A 25421-nucleotide genomic window follows, 5' to 3' on the forward strand; every position below is an offset into this window, starting at 1 on the left:
CGAAAACATATCCAGGAGCGGTGGTCCGTGCCAGCACCGCGTTCGTTCCCATAATAATTCGCCTTGCATGCAAAACGTGCCGCACGCAACATTCATTTCAAGCGCAGTGTTGGGGCTCAGACGCATTTCGACTTCGTCCCGCTTCCTCTCAGCTCCAACCAAACGCTCCGCTATTGAGCGCTTTCAAAATGCCCCTCAGCATTTCATTTTTCTCTTTGTGTGTGCCTATGTGTTTGCATATGTGTGTGTCTGTGAGGGAAAAAGAGGGGGGGGGGGTATAATGGAAATGCCGGTGTCCGCAAACAACGTACCGGCGGCGTGTTTTTTCAACAGCTATGTTGCACATAGCACTGTAATAACACTGATTACTGAAGCGCTAGTTTGTTGCAATGCAAAAGTCTAACGGCAGCTGAAAGCCACGCACAATTAAGAGATAAACCAAAGCAATACATCAGCATTGTGTTTCGTGGTCCTCTTTTTCAGTGTGTCGTAATTGTGCGTCGTTTACACCGCGCCACTCGATTTTGCACCTACCACGACTGTTATTTTTTTCTCTCTCTTTCACTGCTGCACTATACGAAAAAAGAGGGATTTGACTCTTTTTGGGGAGTCCTGACACGCCACGCATATGACTCTCTTTAAAGAGCCACATGAACTCTCTTAGGAGTTGATTATATTCGTAGGAGAGTCGTGAGATCCTGAAAAGACTTAACGCCTATTTTTAAAGAGAGTTATTTACCTGGCAAGAAGTGGGACTCCTCGAAAAGAGTAACAAATACTCTTTTTCTTTATTGTGTGTGGCGCCGTTTTTCCTTTTTTTATTCTTTTTTTTTCTTTTGCACTGCGCGTCAAAGTTGAATCGCCCTAATTGAAGACACGCGCCGACCTTATAGACGCGCGATCGTTTTTTTTTTTTTTTACTTTCCTGTTAAACATACAGTTCTTCCTTGCATCACTTCTTGCTATACGGCGCCATGGATTTTCAACCAGAGTTTCCCAAACTGTTTCAAGCGCGCCGACCGAACCTATGGGATCCATGTAGAGGTGTAGCTTGGGGATACCGTTGGCAAAGTTGCGAAAACTTCATCTGGCTTTGAGTTTTGTAAAGCTATTGTTTTCGCTTACAGAACTCTTCTGGCGGGTAGTGTCGTAAGCACGTTGCAGAAACGTTCGTACATGCAACCAAAGGGAACGTCGTGTATAAGCACGTGCGAGTAGAAAAAAAGAAAAAAAAAGAAAGAAACGCGCTTCACCGTGCTTGCGTAAGGTTAACCTACAATGAAACCCTGGCAAATATAAGGTTGAACTAACGGTTACTGTAGCTTTGCCTAAATTGGACGTCAAAGCACGTTACGATGGAATGAAAAGAAAAGTCGGTCGGTTCCTGGAACACTCGCAAACTGTACTTGATCAAGCTTCCAGATTTATTTGTGTTGTCGCATGGTTTTACATGGGAATGGAATTACATATGGGCACGGTAGGCCATTTTCTTGAATATACTGCAAGAGCGAGTTACAAGTAGTGTAATGTCCATCAGCTATATCGCTCCTATAGTCTTCAGGCTTTTTAAAGTTACAAAATTTACATCACTATGTACATTTTCATGGACTATCCCCAACTAAGGTTACCCGACGTGGTGGTACAGTGGTTACGGTGCAGGACTGCTGACCCGAAGGTCGCGGGTTCTATCCTGGCCGCGGCGGTCGCATTTCTATGGAGGTGAAATGCTAGAGGCCCGTGTACCGTGCGATGTCAGTGCACGTTAAAGAACTCCCGATGGTCGAAATTTCCGGAGCCTTCCACTGCGGCGCGCTTCATGATCATATTGTGATATTGGCGCGTAAAACCCCCGCACTTATTATTATAGACAGTCTGTCCTTCTTTCAGGACCTCCTGTACTTTCTTATCCAGTATTCAACTCAAAATTTGAGTTGTATACAGCGAAAGCTATTTGGGCATCTTTTGTAGTATAAACCTAAGCGATCACGGTGTTGGTACAAGGGGTAGTACACCGGAATATACAGGATAAGTATCAGCGCACGAACACAAAATGCAACGCATATCTTCCTCCCTCCAGCCTCCATCATTGTTTCGACGTGGCCTGCGCGTGACGAACTCCGCCGGGGAAGACCATAAGTACCCGCACGAACTCCACCGACCCGCTCGCTCGCGCCGCGCTCTGCGCGTCCCATAACGAACCATCGATATAATCATCGCGTGAGCTGGAGCACACGCGCGCCTCTGGCGGCGACCGGCGCTAAAAGCACGAGCGATCCCGGCCGGTGCTCGTGACTGCGATAGGATGCATCGCGTTATGGATGCGGATTCATGCACGCGCAGAGCCCGCGTTGCGGGCGAACAATGGTCAGGAGGTTTACGACTTCCTTTACAAGGTGCGGGTCGTGACCGGTCGAAACTATTATGGCAGCAACGGCAGAAGCAACGCGAGCGCGGAGCAGTAGTCAGCTGCGCTGTGACGGCCATGAATGCGTTCAGAAGGATTCGCTATGTATGGAAAATGCCTGCTTTAACTCGAAGCTTCTACATTATAGCCATTGGGACGCAGTCTTCTGATTTCTATAGAACGTTCTAACACTCGACATACAGCTGAAGCTTGTTTAAATTATTTTTTTCTATGCCAAGGCGCTTAAATTGCTGGCTGACAATGTCCGGAAAGGTGCTGCTGTTATAGAACTTCGGAGGCCACGCTCCGTCTGTAGTCTATGATCTCTGTAGGGATATTAAGGCTCGCTTTGAAGTTAGATTGATTGTATAACATGGCATTTGAGTTTAAAGCTCAGCAACTGACCTATGCAGACTTGAGTGACAAATCGTGGTGTCTATATGCACTCTCGGATGAACCGCCACTCTTCGTTCTCTCTCCAGTTTCCTTCTTTTTCATGCCCCATACCCCTCTCCCATTGCAGGGTAGCAAATCAGACGTGCGTGTGGTCACCCCCGCCTTTCCTTCTCCCCTTCCTTATCTCTATATTTCTCTCTTACACGAACAGAGAGAGAGGGAGAACAAAACATTATTTTCGCATAAGGTGGGGCATTGCAAATGGTCGGGGCCCCTATTCCAGGGCTCCGCTGGCCCTTGCCATCATCTCTGCCCGTTGAACCAGCCAAACCTGATCCTCAAAGGCCGAACTGGACAGCAGCGCCTCCCATTGTTCCTCTGTGTTGTTCATGTTGTGGTGTTCTTCATTGTGTAGTGTACACTCCCACGTAATGTGAAACAGAGTTGGTGTCGTCCAGCACCACGGACATATATCTCTGTATGCTGCGGGGTAGAATACATGTGTAAGTTGGTGTATGTATTTGTCTGGAGTCTGCGTACCGCCATAGATTCTATTGATGTGAGGTTCTTATGTGGTGCTGGATACATTTTTCTATTAGCCCTGTAATATTGAAGGATTGTAGCAAACTTAGGGTCTGTAAGCACGTTGGGTCCTCAGTTTACTGGCTAGCGTTGACTATCGCTGCAACAGCAAGCAGGCATACAGCGCTGCAGAGGTGAAGTATAGACATGCAAATGGGGGACACGAACAAGGACGAGGGTGCAGTAACGTGAAATCTATACAGAATGCAACTCGAGCGCTTCGGATCCACTCGAAGAAGCCCCACCTGAAGAATCCGCTGTATGAGGAGGTGGCGTCTACTATTACGTGCGAAAAAGCACACGACGGTCTCTGCAGTAATTTCGTTGAGTTGTATGATTATTGGAAGAAAAAAAATGGAATATTTTATAGCTAACAGTAATAATTGATCGGGTTTAACGTCCCAAAACCACGATATGATTGTGAGGGACGCCGTAGTAGAGGGCTCCGGAAATTTCGACCACCTGGGGTTCTTTAACGTGCACCTAAATCTAAGTACACGGGCGTCAAACATTTTCGCCTCCATCGAAAATGCGGCCGCCGCGGCCGGGATTCGATCCCACGATCTCCGGCTCACCAGTCGAACACCATACTCACTAGGCCAGCGTGTCGGGATTATTTTATGGCCGATGTGGAAATATAGGGTGTATTGTTCCGGCATATACAGTGCAATGAGTACGGACACGTACGAGTTCGAATCCCAAGAGCGGTACGTACGTAGCGGGTCCCGAAGACTCGCTTTGCGGCTTGGCTGTTTGACGAGGTTAAAGCTGCGAATGGACAGGCGGTCTGAGACGAATACAATTTGACGACCGCCAGACACGTAAAACAGTGGTTCTAGGTTGTTACGGAAAAAAGATTCAGGAGCCCTTGCCTATACCGACAAAATGGGGGTAAGCGAAGCTTGGCGTGTGCGTACCTAATCTGCCACTTTCTCTTTCTCTCTCCCTCTCTTCCCTTCTTTCTATCGCATAGCGCAATGCTCTCTGCTAACTGTTTCGTTCCTCCATCGCGGGAGTTGGACCTCTATCCACGTGCTTAGCAGCGTAACACTTCAATTGCTACAAACAACGACGTCGGTCATGCGTTCATATCCAGGCAGCAATGAAATATGACAACGTGAAATTACAAGCCTATACCAATGAAAGATCAGATTGCCATGTCAGAAACGGCTGACCACCGGCACCCACGATCGAGAGTGCGTCAATTATGGGCAAACGGCGCATATATACGTATATGTGACCGGTGCACTATCGAGGGCCACCCTTTTTTTTTTTTTATTTAGCGGTCACACCTACAACGTCAACGACACTTGCGAGGCAGCACAAGTCTAGGTTGAAAAAACACTGCAAACTCATATCATTCGCGTAAAAGATGCGAATGTCGATCAGGGGCGATAATTCTACAAATTCACGTCAGCAGGTACATAGTCCACGCCCTATCGTTGGCGAGAAGTGAAAGAACTACAAAGCAAATGTTCAGCACTGCGAGGTGAGCGGTTGTAAATGCCGCGTATGCTTGCCGTTCCATATGCCGTTCCGTTCCATATGCTTCGCGATATGTACCACCGTCTGTTGATATCCACCGTTTCTAGCAGATGGCTCCATGCCGAGGTCCCTTCGAGAACGGGTTGTCTGAGAAATAAAAAGTAGAATACAGAGACCCCTCCCTGCGTTCGCAGCTAGCTATACAGAATTCGTGAAGCGTGAAAAAAAAATGGATGACGTGAAGAGGAAGCACAATGAACCTTCTTATACCCCTTCCCGTCTCCCCAGTATGACGCAATGGACATTGTACGACCGCCGGCTCGGAATCCGCACTGAAATTCAATTAGTGAGAACTTACAACAAAGTCCCTGAGCCGGCTTGCCCATCACGTCATGAGCCGGGGAGGCGCAAGAAAGAACGCCGCATTGCGAAAATGCGATGGAATAATGCAGGCGTGTCCAACTAACGTGCTTCATAAGCGAGCCGAAATCTCAGGGCGCGGGGGAAGGAGGAGGGGGGAAGGGTGTTGAACCTGAGAAGTTATCAAGAATGCGGGAGGAATATATTTACACACACATGGGAGTTCTGAAAGCGACGCGCAACGGGCTTGACACCGTCCGAGATCTGACGTCATCACCCACCGTCTTTAATTATTTTTTTTTTCATTGGGCCACTTAAAATGACTGTTCGTCAAAGGCAGAAACCCCCGATATGCATTTTGAATGGATATGAGTTGGATAAAGATCAAATCAAATCATCTTTATTTGCTAGAGAAGAACAGATTCTGAAGAGGATTACTAACTAAAAGATGTTACAGACAGCTTGACTACGCCAAAGGACCTTTCACAGGGCAGTTGGGAATATGGCATATTTTACGAGGGACATAATACAATATATAACATATTTTCGCTGTTTTATCAAGTGCACTATTTGATGCGAGTCGTTTTTGAGACAAGCAGTAGCAACTGTTGCATCAATACTGCTATTTTTAAAGAAAGCTAACAGTGCGCACTAGGAACAGAGATAGAAAACACAAAGAACGCTGTCCGTTGTTATTGACGCTGTCTTACTTTTTTAGTCAAATGTGTACCAAGTTGCCCAACTAGTTCTTTTACAGCGGTTGTAATTTTCGCTCTTTTTTTGTTTACTATACTCTTAACTAAGAGCCCTTAAGGATGATGCTTCGGGTTAAGCACCCATCGAGCCTTGGATTAAATTTACTCTCCTGCAAGATTACGCCTATATTCACGTTTCGTGTTCCCTGCCCTTACGCCAATAACGCCTTTCAATTTTTTTTTATTGAGTGTGTTTAAGGAGAGGTTGGTGCTGACGTGTAGCTCCGGCTACTCGTATTTATTTATTTTTGTACAAATACCTTCTAGGCCTAACAGAGGCATTGTGTATGGGGGGAGGGGGGGGTCGATTCTCTTGCATAGCAATGCTCTCACAGAATCCCATGTGGTCATTTATGATTACAGCACGGGCGTATATGGGTCTCTTCCGATAGAGTTTCATACGCTGCATCTAAAACGGACGGCCTCTAGCTGGTTAACTACGCCATTTAGACCAACGGTTTCGGTATTATATGGTATCGATATCACTCTCACGCGCTGCGCACGAATGGCCGTCGTTGACTTTTTCTTTTAGTGTGATTTCGCGTTCTCAGAAACCTTTATCAGGCGTCGACCAATATGGCTCTACCGTTTTAATTCGAAAACACGTCTTTTTTTATTTCGTAATCTGCTGTGCGATATAGTTCCACGGCTGACTTCCTAGGAACATCATCTCACCTTTACTATTTCTGCGAACCATCAAACAGCGACCTTAATGGACGCGAACAAGTAACGGGCGCAAGAACGCCAAGAAGGTGCCTTGTGTGCCGAGATACGTGTGATGTAGGAACAATGTAACTTTGAAGGCAACTAAGAAGCGACAAAACAGCACGGCAACGCTTGAACGTGCTTTATTTCAATTCTATACGCGTTGTTTTGCGTATTTATGCAGTTTTTTATATATACAAAGGTACTTCGCAAACATGTATAGGGCATCGAGTAACACGAGGCACATGTATAGGCACGTTAACATCGGCTACACCAGGGAAGCGAGCAGTGATTCGTTGTTTGTATAGTTGATGAATTCGATGCGACGTTCACAGCAACATAGTACACAAGATTTTCCTTGTAAGTAAAACTATCTAATACGAACACAGCACCTGCATGGCTCCAGCAAAAAGGGGTATTCTAAAAAGACACCAAAAGCAGTTTTTTTTATAAGAATAGAGACATGGGCGTGTAGGTTTATACCTGAAAAACCAAAAACAGCGCACGAGCAGCAATTGGAGACAATGCTGCATTGTATCTGCACATTTGTTTTCATTTTCGTGTCTGCAGCACTTACGTTGCTCACCAAACAAATCCTTCCGCGTTGCTCACTGGTAGAGCTACACCTGAGCGAATGAAATGCACTGCGGTCATCGACACCAATTTGTTAGCGCCGCCTCCGTAGAGTCGCCTCCACGTGGTGAGCAACGTTGCCTAATCTAGCTCGTCCGCCATCAGCGCTCCTCGTGTCGCGTGACTCTTACGTCCCAACGCTCCGCTCCGTTCACCGCTCCGCTGACCGCTCCGTCGCTCCATTCACCCCTCCCTGACTCCCGTGTCTCCGCCGATAACGTTCTTCTTCAAGCATCGCTGAAGCTCAAGTTTTAACCTATACGTGTCATCGCATTGAAACACTCGAAAACACACACATAGTGGGCGGACATCCCAATCGCCCAAAGGTATGTCTACGATTACGCTTTCTTCGGAATTAACCCACTAGCATTAAGGACTGCTAAATGTGCGCTGATAAGGTACACATGATTCCTTCGGATACAGCATACAACTGCATCGTTTTTTTATGAGCACAGAAGCTCTAGTGAAAGAGAACCGTCCATAAGAAGATAAACAAGCCCCTCAAAGAGATCGTAGATGCCCAAAGTCCGCCTTTGCACAGGAATTCAATTAGAACGGTTTTTCAAAGAGCCAGGCATGTTAAGTACAGAAATAAAGATATATACCCTGAGACATTGTGTCCTAAGTAGTACAGAAATATATTCCTTTCACTACTGAAACCCAACACAATACGTCATATAAAAAAGCAATAGGGGAGGGGGAGAGAACATTCATATTATGCCTGCATATATGTGTATACAGTATCTGCCCAGAAAGATGTCGAAGCGTTCCGAGTACAAAAGTGAGTTTGGGTCAGTTGGTTCAGCATCTTGCGTAGGGCAACGCAGAAGCTGTTCCGAAGAAAATGCACAGGACAGGCAAGACGCTCTTTCCTGTCCTGTGAGCGTATTTCCTGTCCTGCGCACCTTCTTCTGAACCGCTTCTGCGCTCCCCTACGCAAACAGTTTCTTAAAGGAAACACTGCATCACGATTATGACAAACACAAGGTCACCTGAACTGCACTCGATGTTTGCCTACAGATACTGCGGTCACGAGTGTTGCTGTCGAGCTGTTCATGTTTGGACGATAGCGAGATTTGATCACCATCAGGCCCAGTTGAGTCACTGACGTAAGCAAGATGTGACGTCATTACCTTCATAACCACAACGACGCCAGCAGCGCCTGAATATCGGCGAACACGACTAGCATATATGTCGACAGCTGACACTGACCCTGATATTTTGTGTACGCTCATACACACATGTAATAGCGTCAGAAACGTGAAACGCAACGCACGTACACGTCTCAGTCTTGCGAACTTTCAAGCTAAGCATTGCGCCGAGCTCTTTCGTCTTCTCAGGTTGCCCGACAATGCCTTCACGGCATTCCCAGCTCGCCATACAGCAGGTTGCTAGCGCACGCGCAGTTGTGTGCACTGAGGACTTCCTGTGTGCTAGCCCATGCGCATGCGCGCTGTCGCGGCAAGCGGTGTGGCGTTAGTAAAGTTCGAGTGTGTTCAGCTAAAGCTCCCTTCCGTTATATAGGGGTACTAGTGAACCGACAAACACAATGAAACAGTTTCTAGTCATTCCCAACAAAATACCTTGTTTATCCAGCATCAGGCAGCCGCTACTTACGATGAATGAGGATACGCGCAGACCACAAGCAGAGAGGGAAGCTTAATATAAAGTACATTTCCACTTTCATTCTAAACTGCTTGCGATTCGAAAGGTCTGTTATGCATGAATAGTGGCAGTAGATAGCTTCAATTTAACTGTTTGACAATGTGTTACACGCACTTAAAAGAACACAAAAAGGTCGTATAAGAATGGCACACAGACGCTTGAGAAATCGAAACACTTTGCCTGAGAGATGGGGAAGCTCGATCGACACCGCCATTTTATAACGTCGCCCTGCCGTTGCTGCCCAAAGCCTGAGCTCTACAACCTATAAACCAATGGCTAAGGTGTCTGGAACATAGACGACCTTCAGTACAATATACTCCAGCATTGTGCACAGAAACACAAACCCGAGAGAACAGGCAAGAAATCAAGAGAGAGCATGGCATTCACCTTCCGACGTTTTTGTGTAATGCTTAGTAGAGAGCTTGCCACGAGTTCGCAACCACCAAGCTTGCCCAAATTAGCGCAGACTTACAGACTTGTCTTAAGCTGCACGGAAGATCATTAAACTTTGAGAAGACAGATAGAGGTTTTTATAGACAGATGTATCCGTCTCAAGATGACTGCGAACAGTAATTGAACGCTATACAAGGTGAACGGCAGCGCTACTGTCCAATATGATAATTCGACAGTACGTTAGTATACCAACATGAATTCTAGAGCATTACAATAGCGCTTGAAAACAACACTGTATATCATCTTCAAAAAGAAGTTATGCATGCTCAATGAGAAAGCATCGGCCAGTGTGCAAAAAAAAAAAAAAAAAAAATCGAAGCAATCTTTGTGAACGTTTCAGAAGTTTTACATATAGTGAACTAATTCTGTCGCTGAACATTCCTTGTTTTTTTTTAACATTTCAAGAACAGCTGTGCATGGATCAGAATCATACAACACCGAGTCCTTATGGAAGCACAACTGTCCTGCCTGTTCTACATGTGATTTAACCCTGACAATTCCACCGACAATTGGCTCGGTCATGAAAAACACTTTCAGCGCTACAGTAGTCTCTTAACAGCATTTTCACATGATTGCGGAAGCAGTAAGAAATGCAGTGACCTCCGAGACCTCCCACGAGCACGGTGATCGCGGAAGCCACGGTAAATGACAGCCTTTTGCAGGACGATGACTTCTAGAGGGCCTTTCCTACTGTCCCTGAAACCCCGAGGGTTTCCCGGGGTTTCCATTCCCGGCGTTTCCATCCCTGAAACCCCGAGGCGCTGCATACGCAACGCTCGTTGGCTGTAAGGACGGCCTTGAGCAGTTGAGCACAGTCTGGGTCGGGTAACTGAAGAAGACCAGTAAGCGTTTAGTGGGCATCTTCGATTATCCGTCCCTGATGTTCTCAGAGTGCCCAGAACAATGCACTGACAAAACTTGGGGGCACAAAGAAACGGGGACAAGAAAGGACAAGGCTAGTGCCTGTCTTTTCTTGAAAAGCCAGGACCAATGCATACACAACGCTCATTCAATCGAGGCTTGGACAGTCCGTGAGTGTAAGTGACGGATATCCGAAGAAGCCCAGTAAAGCCATGGCGTACGAGATTTCTGACGGACTTGCAATTATCTCGAAGGCCATGACACGGATCTGGTCTAACTACACTTCGACGGCAGCGTCATCACAGCAGCAGGGAGAAGGCCAGCGCGGCTGACGTGACGCCCAAGACGACTAGGCTGGACGCGGACGTGGAGAAGGCTGAGCTGCACTTTCGGTTGTCGAACTTATGGCACGTGTTGCGCACGTACTTCTGGGTCGACGACTCGATGAACTTGAGCGCGTACTTGCCGGCCGCGTCGCCGCAGCTGTGACGTACGTTCTTCATGTAGCAGTCGACGTAACTCGAGAACTTACTGCGAGGGAGATGAGAACAAAAAAAAAAAAAGCAGGAGGTGAGTAAGGGTGACAGAGATTGTTTACAGGAAGTAGCTCTCCCGCACCGCACACCTGGCTGGGAGTGCTCACGTTACCGGCCCAACGAGTGAAGTAGCATACCTGGCTATCTGCCGGGTTACAATGCAGACAGTATTCAAAACTACATCTTAGGCACTATGATCCGAATAATATCGTTAGTATAGGCCACACCTCCTTCACGACGCCAACAGCGCCAGTACAAAGTTCACATGCCTCCTCTGGCACGTACAATGGAGACAGTATTCAAAACCAAATCTTAGGCCGCATCACTCGAATAAAAGGTAAAGCGGCTTCGCACAAGTGGTGCCAAGCCTGAAGTAAGTGCGGAGCTGGGCCGCCTTCTTTGTTTCTGTTCGGTTTTCTCTTTCTTTCCTCTTCTCTTTTCCAGATATTGTTGGCTTTTTTCTCTCTTTATTTCTATTTATTTCCAATTTTCTTCTCTTTTTTCCTTTCTTTCCCTCTCTTATTTCTCGCTTGCCTCCTCTTTTCTATTTTCGTCTAACACGACGCGCGTAGAGTTTCTCTTTGCGGTTGCACGACGCGTTGAAGGAGTGTATATCGAGTATCAGTGTTTATTATGTGCTTGTTGATGCCATATTTTCGCGGGATTCACCACATGCGGTGTCCACGTATATGTAAGAACTTCAGCTCCCGCAAGCGTTAAATCATCATCATGGGCGTTAGTCGTCCGTCGGTACGGAGATGTGCCACTAGGCGTCAACGTGAGTGCGTCCACATCAAGCGGCGCTATATCTGCCAAACAACATTACGCGAGCTACATTCATCCGCCTGTAGCATTCTTAGAGACTCAATTTCTAAATCTTGTTTTTCGTTTGGATTTACAGAGCACTAAGCTTGTTGTCTGCAACATTTAAAGGAGTACTGACACGATTTTGAAGTGCAGCAAAACGGACGTTTTTTGTTTCCTTGGCATGTAGTGTTAACGCTCTCCCAACACCGCATCCGGGAAACACGTATAAATATTTAAGTTTGATTTTAAAGTTTTCATCTCCCAGCATCTGCAAGGCAGCTTTACCGCATGGAGAGCCCTATGACGTTTCAAGTCAGCTCACTTGGTTTGCGAAATCTGGGTTCTGCATGCAGCCTAAATCACAGGAATCGCTGTCGGAGGCACTGGACGACAATTCACTCATCATGAACCACGTTCGACTGACAGCAAAGGACAGCAGGTGTATATTTCGTGGGTTGCAGTCTGCCCGTGACGTCACGGGCAGACTTGACACGTCACTATGAAGCCGCCCTCTCGAAACCAAAACCGAAACTGCTGGTTGAAAGAAGCGGTATTAAAAATATATGCAATGCATCCCCAGGCACCACGACACTCTTTTTAGGGTTCTCGACACCCGTGCTTTCATTCAGAGCAACAACCCGAAAAATTTTAAAATTCATGTCAGTACTCCTTTAAGAGCTTATTACTAATTTTCGGCAATTCGGCGTAAGTGCCTTAGACCCTGCGATAAGCTTCGGCTTCGAATAGATGAGTTACCTATAAAATTCAATGCGTTTCATCATGTCAATCAACTAAGCGTGACTGAACGTTGATAGAATAATCCGGGTCGCAAACGAGCCAAGGCTTGCTGAAATGTTCTGACGATCTTCATCGAAAAATCTTAAATATACGTCAACTTAGGCTCATTCAAAATGCGTTGCTACAGGGAATGGAGATGGTTTTTAAACTGAGTGTACTGATAAAGAGTCGTTATCTCTTATCTCCATGCCACTTACGATGAGTTTAAAGAGAAAAGAAACTGTGTCTTTTTTTTTTTTTTTTCAGTTGCAGATCCTACCAACTAGTTCAAGCAGACAACTCAGCGTTCCGCTGACAGCCTCCACAACTTACCAGCAGAGGCCCTTCTTCTCCCTGTCGGACTTGTGCTTGTGGTCAATTCCGAATGCCTGTTCCACCGCACTGAACTCTGTCTTTCTTTTCCCGCAGGCACCGCTAGAGTCCGCCAACTTCTGCAAGCAGCCCAAGTACTTGAGGAGACCTGCGAACGTCACAACAACGAAGAAATTAGTCAGCATTTCTCCGGGCCACTCTATTTCCATATTCAGGCGATGCAATGACCGACCTCAGGCGGAAGGACATGGCGGCTGTGCTCTCTGGAACTACCGAACTAGCCATACGGGTTCTGCTTACCTTTAGTATTGATGAATGAAACTTTTCCTCGTTGTGACAGCCGTGCTGTCTGTGTTGCACAATACTACAGTGTGACGTCTTCATTAGTGTGTCACATCATCATAACAATTACAATCAACATCGTGCTTCATGGCCACTGCAGCCTCTTCCAGCGAATTCCATACACCATTTTCCTTGAGTCATCTCACTTCAGCCTAAGACCGAAAATTTCCTATCCACATCATACTGTCTATTGTCATCTAGCTTCCTCGACTGTGTTTGCCCTTTATTCGCATCCTGCGCCCGTTCGCGTAAATACGTTGTACGTCATCATCATCATCAGTCTGACTACACCCACTGCAGGTCAAAGGCCTCTCCCATGTTGCGCCAATCAACGCGGTTCTGCGCTTGCTACGGTCACGTTATCCCCGCAATATTTTTGATCGCATCAGCCACCTAACTTCTTGCCTCCCCCTCTCGCGCTTGCCCTCTCTTGGAATCCGGTCTGTTAGTCTTAATGACCAGCGGTTGTCTTGCGTTGTACGGATAAGATACGTAATCATGCCAAAACAACTTGCCTGCCCCAGCATGTATCCTTAATTACCTAGTCTCCGCTCTGTTCACACCTAGTATTTTACTCTTGCACACCACATATCTCATTTACGCATTCCACTTATACCAAAACAGAACGCTGAATTGGTCTGGTTACCGCATGCGAAAAGACTGCTTTAGAAGCTGAATAAGACGGGACGACACACAAACGCGATCGCTGACTCCGTAATGTTTATTTGTTGTGAAGAACTACGTATATGCGGGAATCAGCAAGGAGGTCAGATACCACTTGCGGATCGCCCCTCCTCTCCCCACTCAAGATATCAGGTCTCTTCCCTTCAGAAAAGATCTGAAAGGCTCACCGATTCACTCTAATCTAATCTATATAGAACATTCACTCGCCCACGAGTCACGACCACCGTCCTCTGGGCTTGCCTTGTCATCTATACTGGCCTCTCCCTGCCCCATTTTGTTACATTTCTTCAAGCTATTAAACTGGCTGTTAGTTTCCTTGATTCTGTTTCATCAGCTGATAGTTGTAACTATGACTTCCTACTTCAAACATATACAAAAAACCAGGGGGTGGGGGGACAGTCAACCCTGGAGTAGGTACATCATATGTCCCAGATGTCATGTGTTGCAATAGGCGAATAGGTGCTGTTGCCAAACTCGTAACCTTGGCGGCTGCCGAGCACTGCCACTGCTGGGCGTATCGTGGTTAAGATCGAACGAGTGAAGCTGTTGCAAGTTAACGCTAAGTGTGTCCTGACACTTCAGTGTTTGTCCGCGCCAGCAAGGAGATACGACTACTGATCAATGAGAAGCATGGTTGGATGCAAATGCAGCGTTGAGGTTTCACAAGAACCACTGACGCATGGCAAGCTAGAAAGTGTTGGCGTACATGTCACTGCTGTTACAAGCGTTGCGGTAATGTCATTTCTTAATAGTATGGCAGTGACGCTGTGATAATACGTGTTGCCAATGTAGACGATCGCGAGAAATATGACAAATCCGATTACGACATGTGACATGAACGGCAACTGAAGACATGGGTGTGGCCCACAACTGGCCTACAACGATGCCACGCCAAAGGCGTAAAGCGACATGGATGTGCATGAATGATACTCACCACTGGCGTCAGCTGCCGCGTCACGTGGTGCCCACACCAACAACATGGCGGCGACCACAATCACAACAGACACAACCACTGGTTTCGTAGCCATGGCTTCGCAACACAAGCGACGCACTCACACGCACACTACGACCGGGCACCTAGGACGCCAACGCCTCGAAATAGAACTGAGCGTCCCGCAAACCTACACCGCTTGCCGCACAGGAGGCTGGCAGACGAGTCGAAGAAGCCCGGTGTCCTCAATGGCGGCTACGGAGGTGGGCGGCAACTTGCGGCGCAGCGGTGAAATGCCTGCACGTTTGAATCGGTGTTGTTGCACGGACACTCCTTGGATTCCGTTTCGCAAGCGCAGATTAACAGAGTCGCTCTTGCTTGACTGGTTGACGCTTGCTACGACAGCTCTGTCGCGTGTTGCAGTTTGCGATCTAGCAAATGTGCCGCTGCGGGGAAGGCGCCAATGACGAAAGGCCTTGGAAGAGCTTCGTGGGCACGCGCTCCTTGTTGGGAAGCGATGGAGTGCCGGCGGACGGAGCAGAGTAGGGCACCGGGTTGCGCAGAGAAGCGCGCGCAAGCGCTTCTTTCTTTCTTTCTGCGAGTCGGTGGGAAGGAAGGACCCTGTACACGGGGAGAGTGCGGTGAACGGAGCAGCAGCTCGCTTCGGCGACTGTGCGGCGGCGGTGGGAAGCCGTCCAAGTTCACGATCGGCGACTTCCTTTATAAATCTTTTTTTTTTATTTATTGCAGTATTTATGTGATGCGAGTGGGCTAGTTTCTCTCGTCATTTCCTGCAAGCACAGCGCTCCGCTGCCGGTGGCCTTCATAAGGGGAGAGGAACCCCAGCGCACTGGTCCACTGCGCGACAGCGCGGACTACAACCCACACTTGACCTGTTAGAGGGCGCTTGGCCTAGTTATGCCGTTCTGCTTTAAGCATCTTTACTTTCTTTTTCTTTACTACGCCTTCCTAGGCAAAAAGAGAAGGAAAATGACATAAAAATTAGGCTAGCGCCGTGATTTAGAGCGACAAGTTTCGGATTAGCGTCTGGTGGCGTACGAAGGTCCGGCATTGCCATTAATAACGAAGAAAAGATGAAGACCCCCTGCCTCCGCCCCCCCCCCCCCACAAAATTTTTTTTTAATAAGAAAATCAGGCAGGATGTATATTCCTGATCTATCTCTGTGTAAGTGAAGCTTTGTGAGTCGTGGAAAACGGGTGCATTGAAGCACAACGCGTGATACGCATGAAATGAACTCTTCGTGAACAGAATTATATGCGTCATTGATTTAGGATGGCTTATTCTTGTTCCGTTGCTGTATGGACCTTCCCAAAGGGCACGACCCAGGTGTGCGACTGGGCTTGTTGGCAAAGTGTGACTCGAGATTTTCTTTTTTTATTTCATTCAGGCGTGCCAGTTCCGTTCCTGCTGGTGCGCTCCAATCTTTGTCGTTGTTTTACTTTAATCTTTGCTGGCTATCATCTGGTTATTTCTTTCGTCTCATTCCTATCTTCACCTCTGTTTCTATCCTCCTACCTAAAGAGTAGTGGTACAATATAGTGAGGGGTGGGGGCGTATAGGTCCTTTGATCTGCGTCTTACACAATAATAATAATAATAATAATAATAATAATAATAATAATAATATAATAATAATAATAATAATAATAATAATTTTCATAGACAGTAGTAACAAAAAACTGAGAGGACGATCTGTTCACTTCTCTGCACCCCCTAACCCCCGTTTATTTTTTATTTTTTCTGCGCTGTCAGTTAAAACTTCAGCCTTGCGAGGCGTGTTCTTCGACCGCTTTTTATGTATGTCTGACAACGACATTTTCCTTTTATTTTAGTGGTTATTAGTCTAGAGAACCATTTTTCGCTTATGCGCAAAACACAACTGTTATAAAACACCACACCACAAACGCCCCCTACCATATGGATCCATAAGCTAGACGGGGAGGCAAAAGAACACAAACCACAATAAGCTAACTTCTCCGAGAGAGAGTGAGAGAGAGAAAAAAAAAAACTTTATTGAGCCTAGAGAACCCAGACCCGGGCCGGGATCTCTTTCCAGAGACCGCGCTGGAAAGCCATTGGTCGCGGGTTCGAGTCCCAGGCCAGGGTGAGTATTTCGTGAACTAAGGTTTCTTTCCGAGAAATCCCTGTGAATTTCCTTTATAAACTATGCTGCAAAACGGGCGGTACCTTCCGCCCTCGTGTCGTACCCTCCCACAAGGTCCCTTAGTTTTATCTGAATAAATATTTAATCGAAATAAGTCATGTTAATTACTAACTAATAAGGCATAAAAACGGCTAAGGAAAACACGAAAATAGTAAACAACTCACACAGACAGCGATGCGAACGGAAACTCCGTTTATTGGACTCAGAACGAACGTTTTCACTATTCGAAATTCCAGGCCCACGGCCTTCAGAAGTCCACCATAAAGCGACAAAAATCTTTAAACGGTTCTTTGAAGAATTTGCGGGCTGTGTTAAAGCGAGAACTTTCCAACTTACAGAACGCATGACCGTGTACGTTTACTTGCTTAAATTTTACTTTATTCCTTATAACCAAGTGAAAAGGGCAAGTCGTCGACAAGAAATAGCAAGAACTCATTCACTTGATTTCAATTGAATAAGAGAGAGAGACAAGAGGAAAGAACGTCATCAGTGAGCACATTACCCATTGCAAATGAGCGCTTCGATTTCGCCGTTGCCCAGCGCACAGCCTGGGCATCCACTTTCAGATTTCCGTCACGGAGCCAAACAAGCCAACGTTCGAGGCTATTCGACCCCACTCCGATACCTTTCGAGCGGCGCAAGGTCCTCGCGAGGGAAGCAATACACGATCGAGCTGAGTGATAGACGGTGTAACTCCAGAAAAACGGAAAAGTGAGAGCGAGAGAGAAAATGAAGCGCGAGGGCGTTGAGAAAGGGGAGCGGAGCAAAGGGAGAGGAGGATGCGTTCGAAGCGACGCATGCGCATTGCCGCGCTTAGGTACTCTCTCCATCCCCAACCGCTCGCTTTTTCGAGGTCACGGCCGCTCTAGCCGCTCCGTCTGTCGTTCGCAGACGGCCGCCATTTTGTGTTCTCCTCCGATGCTCTCTTGCCCATCGCTGCTTCCCGCTTCTTCTTCCACTTCCTCCACGTTTCTTTTTTTTGTTTTGTTCCATTTGTTTTTGCGCGTCTATATTTCCTCTTCGTCTATATTTCCTCTCCATGCCTCTTTATCTCTTTCTTTCTAACGATTTTCTCGCCTTCCGTTTGTTTTATCCGAAGATCTATCTTATGATGCTCGCGTTTGCTCTTTTCCAATCGCTTTTGAAAGAAAGAAAGAAAGAAAGAAAGAAAGAAAGAAAGAAAGAAAGAAAGAAAGAAAGAAAGAAAGAAAGAAAGAAAGAAAGAAAGAAAGAAAGAAAGAAAGGAAGGAAGGAAAGAAAAGGAAAGAAACGACCGATGGATCGATTTCGAGCCGTTTATGCCATCTTTCCTTGCGATTCTCTGTATACCAGCTACGCAACGCATTTGCGTACCGCTTCACTGCATAACGGGCTTGGAGGTGTCTATTTATGGAAATTCGCTCGCGCGCGCATTTTGCGCGCTTTCGGAGAGCTCTCGTCGGAATGAACCCGTGGAAGTGTGGAAGTGATTTCAGCATGTTTGAAGGGCCGCTCGGTGGAAGCTGTTAGGATTCGTAAACTCGTTATTCAAATGCCGTCGTTATAAGCGTGCATTTTTATTTATTTACTTATTTATTCTTGGGCACTGCCTAACTGGTGCGAAGGACGCTTTTCTCCCTGAAAAAGGATTCGATTCTAAATTAGATAGGTCCGCCTTGCATTTCTCAGACTGAATGTACTACGGGGACCAAGAACCGGAACTAACCTGTCCTGAGATTTAGTCAAAATGAAAAGAACATGTGACTGATATTGGTAGAATTGTGAAGAAGGTAGAGAGTGTTCAGCAAGTGAAACGCGATAGTCAGCTCGCATGGCGGCTGGTCATTGGTGTAGACAGGAGTGGGGGAGGGGCTCAAACTACCCAAAATTCTTTTCACTTTTACATGTGTATATTATGCATGCACACATACAAATGCACAAGAACATACGTAAAGAGGGGTTGAAACTCTCCAGAAAAAAGCCGGCAGATCCCACGCATTGTGGGAATCGATGTAATGCGAAGCAGCCAGCAAAGAGCTGCAAACATCGTCTTGTATGTCATTGAGGAAAATGCGTGTCATGGTTTTCATGTTAACTCCTATTATTTATGTTCGCCACACAGAAAGGACGCGCAATACCAATTTCGGGGTAGATCAAGCTAGCGAAACGGCCGCCAGCGCCCCATGAGCGTGGCACGTAAGTCATGCTGTACATGACATGCGTGTCATGATTTTCATGTTAACTCGTGTTATTTATGTTCGTCACACACTGACGTCGCAAGATACCAATTTTGGTGTATATCAAGCTGGCGAAACGGCCGTTAGCGCACCATGAGCGTGGACTGTAAATCATGCTGTACATGACATGCGTGTCATGATTTTCATTTTAACTCGTGTTATTTATGTTCGTCACACACTCACGACGCGCATTACCAATTTCGGGGTAGATCAAGCTAGCGAAACGGCCGCCAGCGCACCATGAGCCTGGCTCGTAAGTCATGCTGTACATGACATGCGTGTCATGATTTTCATTTTAACTCGTGTTATTGATGTTCGTCACGCAGTCACGTGGCAACATACCAATTTTGGTGTATATGAAGCTCGAAACGGTAGCCAGCGCACCATGAGCGTGGCATGTAAATCATGCTGTACATGACATGCGTGTCATACAGTCATGTTACGCTATACCAATTTTGGTGTACATTCGATTAACCAAGTGACCACGAGAGCACAAAGTCGTAGGCGGCTAGATAGATAGATAGATAGATAGATAGATAGATAGATAGATAGATAGATAGATAGATAGATAGATAGATAGATAGATAGATAGATAGATAGATAGATAGATAGATAGATAGATAGATAGATAGATAGATAGATAGATAGATAGATAGATAGATAGATAGATAGATAGATAGATAGATAGATAGATAGATAGATAGATAGATAGATAGATAGATAGATAGATAGATAGATACGCTCAAAGTCGCAGAAGTTCGCTAAGAAATGCTTCGCATTTAACGCAGGTCGAATGGTTGTATTGCAGTACCAAAGCTTCTCTTTGAATTCGATACCATAAACACCCAGCTCGGCGTCGCTAGCGATCACCGACGGCGCAATGAGGCCCCAGCCGCCATGAAGGCCAAATACCGCGTGTCATTTGCTGAGTACTCCACATGTTTCGTGTCGGCAACAGAACATAATTTCAAATCGGCGCAGGTGGTTGTGAACAACTGTTTGCCTAGGCACTCTGTTGTTGAAATCCGTACTAATGTCGCGGTCTCACCACGTGAATACGCGAAACAAATGAATTTTTTTCGAGGGGCTCGTTTCTTTGTTAGACACAACAGACAATCTAACAGACAATTAGGTCAATGAAAGTACAGGATAGATTAATTGCTGTCTTTCACTGTGCTGTAGCAATTATGACGTACATAAAGATGAATTAAAATGAACGAAAAATCAGCCTTCCATCGGTGTGATCCGAACGGCACAACCTTCAAATTACGCGTCCGATACCATTTGAGCTACGACGGAAGACGCTTCATCGTCCACTTTGTTGGGTATTTCTGCACGTATAAACCAAACTGAAGTCGCATTTTCCTTACGTGCTTTTCTTTAGCTACATGTTATATACTTTCTTTTCTCGGAACAAGCCGAGCAGTAGAGACGGAGATCAACGAAAAAACAGAAGATAACAAATGCAGAACCGTGGCGGAGCGATATATATCTCGTGCAGAGGAAGGAGAGAAAGTGATTCACGGCGGATGGTTTCCTCGGCCGCCACGCAACCGACACGGCATGTTTACTCAGACGCGCGCCCCGAAGCAGCAGCCGACGACGACGCCCGCAGGGTGAGGCGAATACCGGATGCACCCCGTCGCTGCCGTGTGCTCCTTCAGCAGTCGTCGAATCAGAGATACTGCATTAGTTGCTGCTGCTGCTGCCGACTGGAGCTTCTTGATGACTACTGTAATGCTACTGTGCGTCCACGTTTATCCGTGGCGCGTTTATTATGGCGTCACCGTTAATTCTTTCTTTTTTCTTTCTTTCTTTCTCTCTTTCTCTCTTTCTTTTCAGGCCTTAATAAGTAATGCTCATCTAAAGTCCCCTAGCCATCTAAGGAGGCCGCCATTTGTGCCTCCTTGCCCATACGTTCGCTCAGTCTGACCTGTCACGTCATTGTTTTATGCGACCCATGTGCCTAGACTTAGGCGCACGTTAAAGGACCCCAGGTGGTAGAAACTTCCGAAGCCCTCCACTACGGCGTCTCTCAATTTTTACATTAACAGATAGCTGTGGTAGTTGGTAAGTATTCATTCTAAAAGACAGGGCGTGCAAACATGAGCTCATGAAAGAAGTCATGGCACCACAAGGTTAGTCGGCGTTTGTGATGACTTCTTTCTTGTGTCCGCGTTCGCACGCCCTGTCTCTCATAATCATATCATGGTTTTGGGATGTAAGACCCGGACAATTATTATTAGTAATTGTTTAATGTGCATGGTTGCCAAGCATTATTTTTGTCGATGACGCCAGGCGAGGACCCCTGATGTTGCATTCCAAGAATTGTTTACTTCCCGAAGAGCCGGGGACCATAGCGCGCGCACGGGGGGCAGTGGGGGAAGCATGGGGGAGGGCATCGCAGCCCCTCTGCGAATCGCGATGAACCATCGCTTCCCTGAAGGGAAACACTGCGCACGCCTATGCCAGGGACCAATGACAGGTCGTTGTCAGAAGCACGTCATCGATTCCTTTTCATTTTTGCATCCATTACGGAGGTTGTCTTCTTTCGGACTCGATCGAAAGGTGGGGGGGGGGGGTGAGTGCAGTGAATCTTGCCCTACCTCCTACGCTTTCGTGGACCCTGCATGCGCACGCCTATGCTCACTAGTTCATTGACCGTCCCGCTCACCCGCTCCTTGAACACACCTGTTCACTCACTCACTCACTCACTCACTCACTCACTCACTCACTCACTCACTCACTCACTCACTCACTCACTCACTCACTCACGGGCCCACGACGCATTCTCTCACCAGTTCCCTGACTCACTCACTAATTCATTGACCAACATGCTTACTTACTCATCAATTAACTTGCTAGTTATAGCTGAAATATATTTTCGTGCGTGCATGTTCTTTTAATTAACCATCTCTCCTACCGGGCTGCTCTGTACAAAGAAACCGGCTTCGAATCGAACGCTCAGTGTCACGGACACCCGCAGATTTGACGTCGTCCTTATTTCAATGGCGAGGGAGCATTACCCTGTAGCCACTGCTTCCGCTGCAGAACACGAATAAGATATATACCCGAGAGTATAAAAATAATAATCACGAAAACGCGCCGCGAACTTCCCCGTTTGACGGGTGGGCGTGGCCCTCAATGGACGCCCATGATTGCGGTTCGTTCCACGTTCATCGTTTCCAGTAGAGCTAATCGCGAACCGTCGCGTCGCCATCTTGGTTCGGTGTCGTCTGCCGAGCGGACGCGGTTAGGCTTAGCGGCGGCACGCGATACTCCGCTCTGTCTAGAGCGTTGAACGCGAGTTTGGGGCCTATACAGCGGCCGAGGCGGCGGCCGTTAAAAGGCCTCCGCGGAAGCCACGAATCAATGAAGATCTACACGGAGGCCTAATGACTGGCTCTAATGACAGATTATACAAGGGGGGCTACAACGATCTACGTGCATCGTCAGCCAGGATCGTCTGCTAGGACGCCATTCGAGAGATCGTGTACTACACGGACACACACGCACACGGGAGCACGCCTATGTAATTGACGGTCTCCGTTTCCGGTGGTAGATTTCTTGGTCAAGTGCTCGTCGAATATGGCCCTAGCTGCCCTAGCTAGATGACGGCTGCATATGAATCGCGAGCGTCTGCGGGTGGGTTGGCAGAGTTGGTATATTTATACGTGATCGGCGCGGCCTCTGTGAGCTCTTCGATATGGCCGCATTTATATTTCGCTCACTGTGAGATTTGGGGATAGTGTCTGTCGTGTCGGTCCACCATTAGGAGTTTTTTTGCGTGTTTTGTTGTTACAGCGTCGTTCGCCAGTTTATTCCGGTCCGACTGATTGAAGAGCGGAAATGGTTATTTTTTTGTTGTTTTTTATTGTTGTTTTTTGTCAACCAGTATTTACGGGCATTAGACATTACATTTTACTTTTCCGTCGTTTGTGTGTGTGTGTTGTGTTGTGATGTGATGTCTTGTGATGTGTTGTACTTATCCCACAGAGAGAAATGCAAAGGAAAATAACGAGGGTGTAGCCCGCACCCCCGGAGGTAAAACGTGCTTAAGTCAATAAAAAAATGAATTAGGAAATAGGGGTGGTCGTTGTGTGTGTGTTCAATGAAGTGTAGTTTATAAAACGTCTTATGTTTCACGTTTCTCAGATCACCTTTTGAAGCTTGAGCACGTTCAGAAAATAAGTTGACTGCAAGTCAGAAAGTAAGTTTAACTTAGCGAAGTTTCTTGTCTTCTTTTTTTCATCTTCTTATTATTAATCTTGTTTTTTTGTTTGTTTAGATAAATTGTGATGTCAGGGCTAAAGCATTTTAGCGGCGCCGCTCTCTCCATTTTGTGTTGCCCGTACGTATAAGCTGGCGTAGGTACCTTCAATTGCGCTAAACATTGCCATATTTAAATTCTCGTTAAACGCACGCCTGAACTGAAGCCTGAATGAAGAGGTCAAAGGCTAAAATGCTTAGATCACTATGATTAGCTGCCAACAAAGGAAATGAGGTAGTGCAACTCGTCTAATGGGCATCTTTCGTCTTATGAAACAAAGAAATGATGCGCAGTAAATCACTTATTACGTGTCTTTTGTATCCTAGAAGCTTGTTTCTTTTGCGTGTGCCTGTTCATTTGTGCGTGCGTGTGTCTGTTAAAGCTTGCGCTTGTGTCCGCAAGAGGGTGCGCACAAATAATAGACGACATCAAAAGGAGCGCACTTGAAACTGATCGTTTTTGTCCCTCTCAGAGTTAACGGCCCGCTGCTTTCCGGTTGACGTGGCGCGGTGGCTAGGTGGGCGGGGCTTAATTGGTGGGCATCCGTCGGCCGTTCTCCTGAGTCGTCAGTGGAACCGAAAAATTGGATCAGGCTAATGCGTCAGCCTCAAGCAAGTCGGGAACCGAAAAGGGAACCTTTTTTTTTTTTCAACAACTTTTATGCGCATCGTCTTATGTCAGCGTGTCCAGTTTTCGTTTATGCCTTACCAAAATAACCTGGAGACGTTCATTCGAGACGAATTCACGGATCTAAAACGACCGAAGCAGTGGCTGTCGACTTTGAGCGGAAAAATATATGACAGCCAGACAACAAACTCTTGTTGTTAATAATAATAATATCTGGGGTTTAACGTCCCAAAACCAAGATATGATTATGAGAGACGCCGTAGTGAAGGGCTCCGGAAATTTCGACCACCTGGGGTTCTTTAACGTGCACCTAAATCTAAGTACACGGGCCTCAAACATTTTCGCCTTCATCGAAAATGCAGCCGCCACGGCCGGGATTCGATCCCGCGACCTTCGGGTCAGCAGTCGAGCGCCATAACCACTAGACCACCGTGGCGGGGCAAAACTCTTGTTGTTGATTTCTTTATTGTTTTTGCTGTTGTTTAGTATATACGCAAGAAAAAAATTGTAGGCCTTTGCTAAAAAGTATGCGTTAAAATTGCTGATAACGGGGCTCTCTGAAGTGACTACGGCGATTTGAGACTGCGACAACAGTGGTCACCTACTCGATGATAATGACAACATCAATAACACAGGAACAGCGACGCTCTATGCTTTTCACATTTGTGCTCGTGATGTATAAAACACCCTTATATTGCATAAATGAGCACTGTAAATAAATACATAATGGCGCAATATTAATAGTCCGCTTCGACCAAGCTTTGACATGCACTCCAAATATAACAAAAAGCGTGCTTTCCCTCAGGGCTTTGTTGTACTGCGACGAAGCCACCCAAAAGTTGCGAAGGCAGAGTCGTGTGAACGTGATCCTGCTTTCCGTACGACTGAGGATTTTTAGAAGCGCTAGGTCTATAATTTGTTTCATCATTACTTAGTGCGTTCTTGGCGATTACCTGGTTCTTATTAAATTCTGGCGTATCGCGCATCAAAAGCGCGATATCATTATGAAGTACACCGCGGAGGGGAGGACATGTGCGCATTCATTTCGACCATCCCTGCTTGTTTTAACAAACGTGTAAATTTTAGTGCATGAGTCTTGTATTTCACCTATATATAAATGCGACAGCCGTGGTCCGAAATGTAATCCGCGTCCTCGAGCCGAGAAGCGCTTTAGAGGCTAGGTTGCCGTGTCGGATTCCCTCGCTGTACAAAAGTACGGCGTTTGAGACCTGCGACGGTTACTCAGAGGAAACCTTCGCTTGGATGGGAATTTGAATGCTACCTATTAAGAAACTTGTTAAACTATACTCTAAAAAGTGCTAGGCTGCTGATACGAAGGTCGTGGATTCGATCCAGGCCGCCGGGGTCGCATTTCCATGGAGGCCAAATGCTGGAGGACCGCGTATACTGTGCG

General features: G+C 46.6%; 1 protein-coding gene across 1 annotated transcript; it reads right to left on the reverse strand.

The window, feature by feature from the left end:
• Positions 1–6795: 6795 nt before the first annotated feature.
• LOC119407051 (uncharacterized) lies at positions 6796–15189 on the reverse strand. The gene is made up of 3 exons (XM_037673889.2): positions 14713–15189; positions 12753–12900; positions 6796–10830 (listed from the first exon to the last, which is right to left on the reverse strand). The coding sequence occupies exons 1-3, from the start codon at positions 14804–14806 to the stop codon at positions 10599–10601; spliced, it is 474 nt and encodes a 157-aa protein (XP_037529817.1). The 5' UTR covers positions 14807–15189; the 3' UTR covers positions 6796–10598.
• Between the last annotated feature and the right edge of the window lie 10232 nt (positions 15190–25421).

Source organism: Rhipicephalus sanguineus, chromosome 10, assembly GCF_013339695.2.
Source record: "Rhipicephalus sanguineus isolate Rsan-2018 chromosome 10, BIME_Rsan_1.4, whole genome shotgun sequence".
NCBI classification, from domain to species: Eukaryota; Metazoa; Arthropoda; class Arachnida; order Ixodida; family Ixodidae; genus Rhipicephalus; species Rhipicephalus sanguineus.

Coding starts and splice junctions, on each gene's coding strand:
- LOC119407051 (XM_037673889.2), bottom strand. CDS start 14,806: ATGGCTACGAAACCAGTGGTTGTGTCTGTTGTGATTGTGGTCGCCGCC. Junction 12,901..14,712: donor CGCGGCAGCTGACGCCAGTG/GTGAGTATCATT, acceptor TGACGTTCGCAG/GTCTCCTCAAGTACTTGGGC. Junction 10,831..12,752: donor GAGAAGAAGGGCCTCTGCTG/GTAAGTTGTGGA, acceptor TCTCCCTCGCAG/TAAGTTCTCGAGTTACGTCG.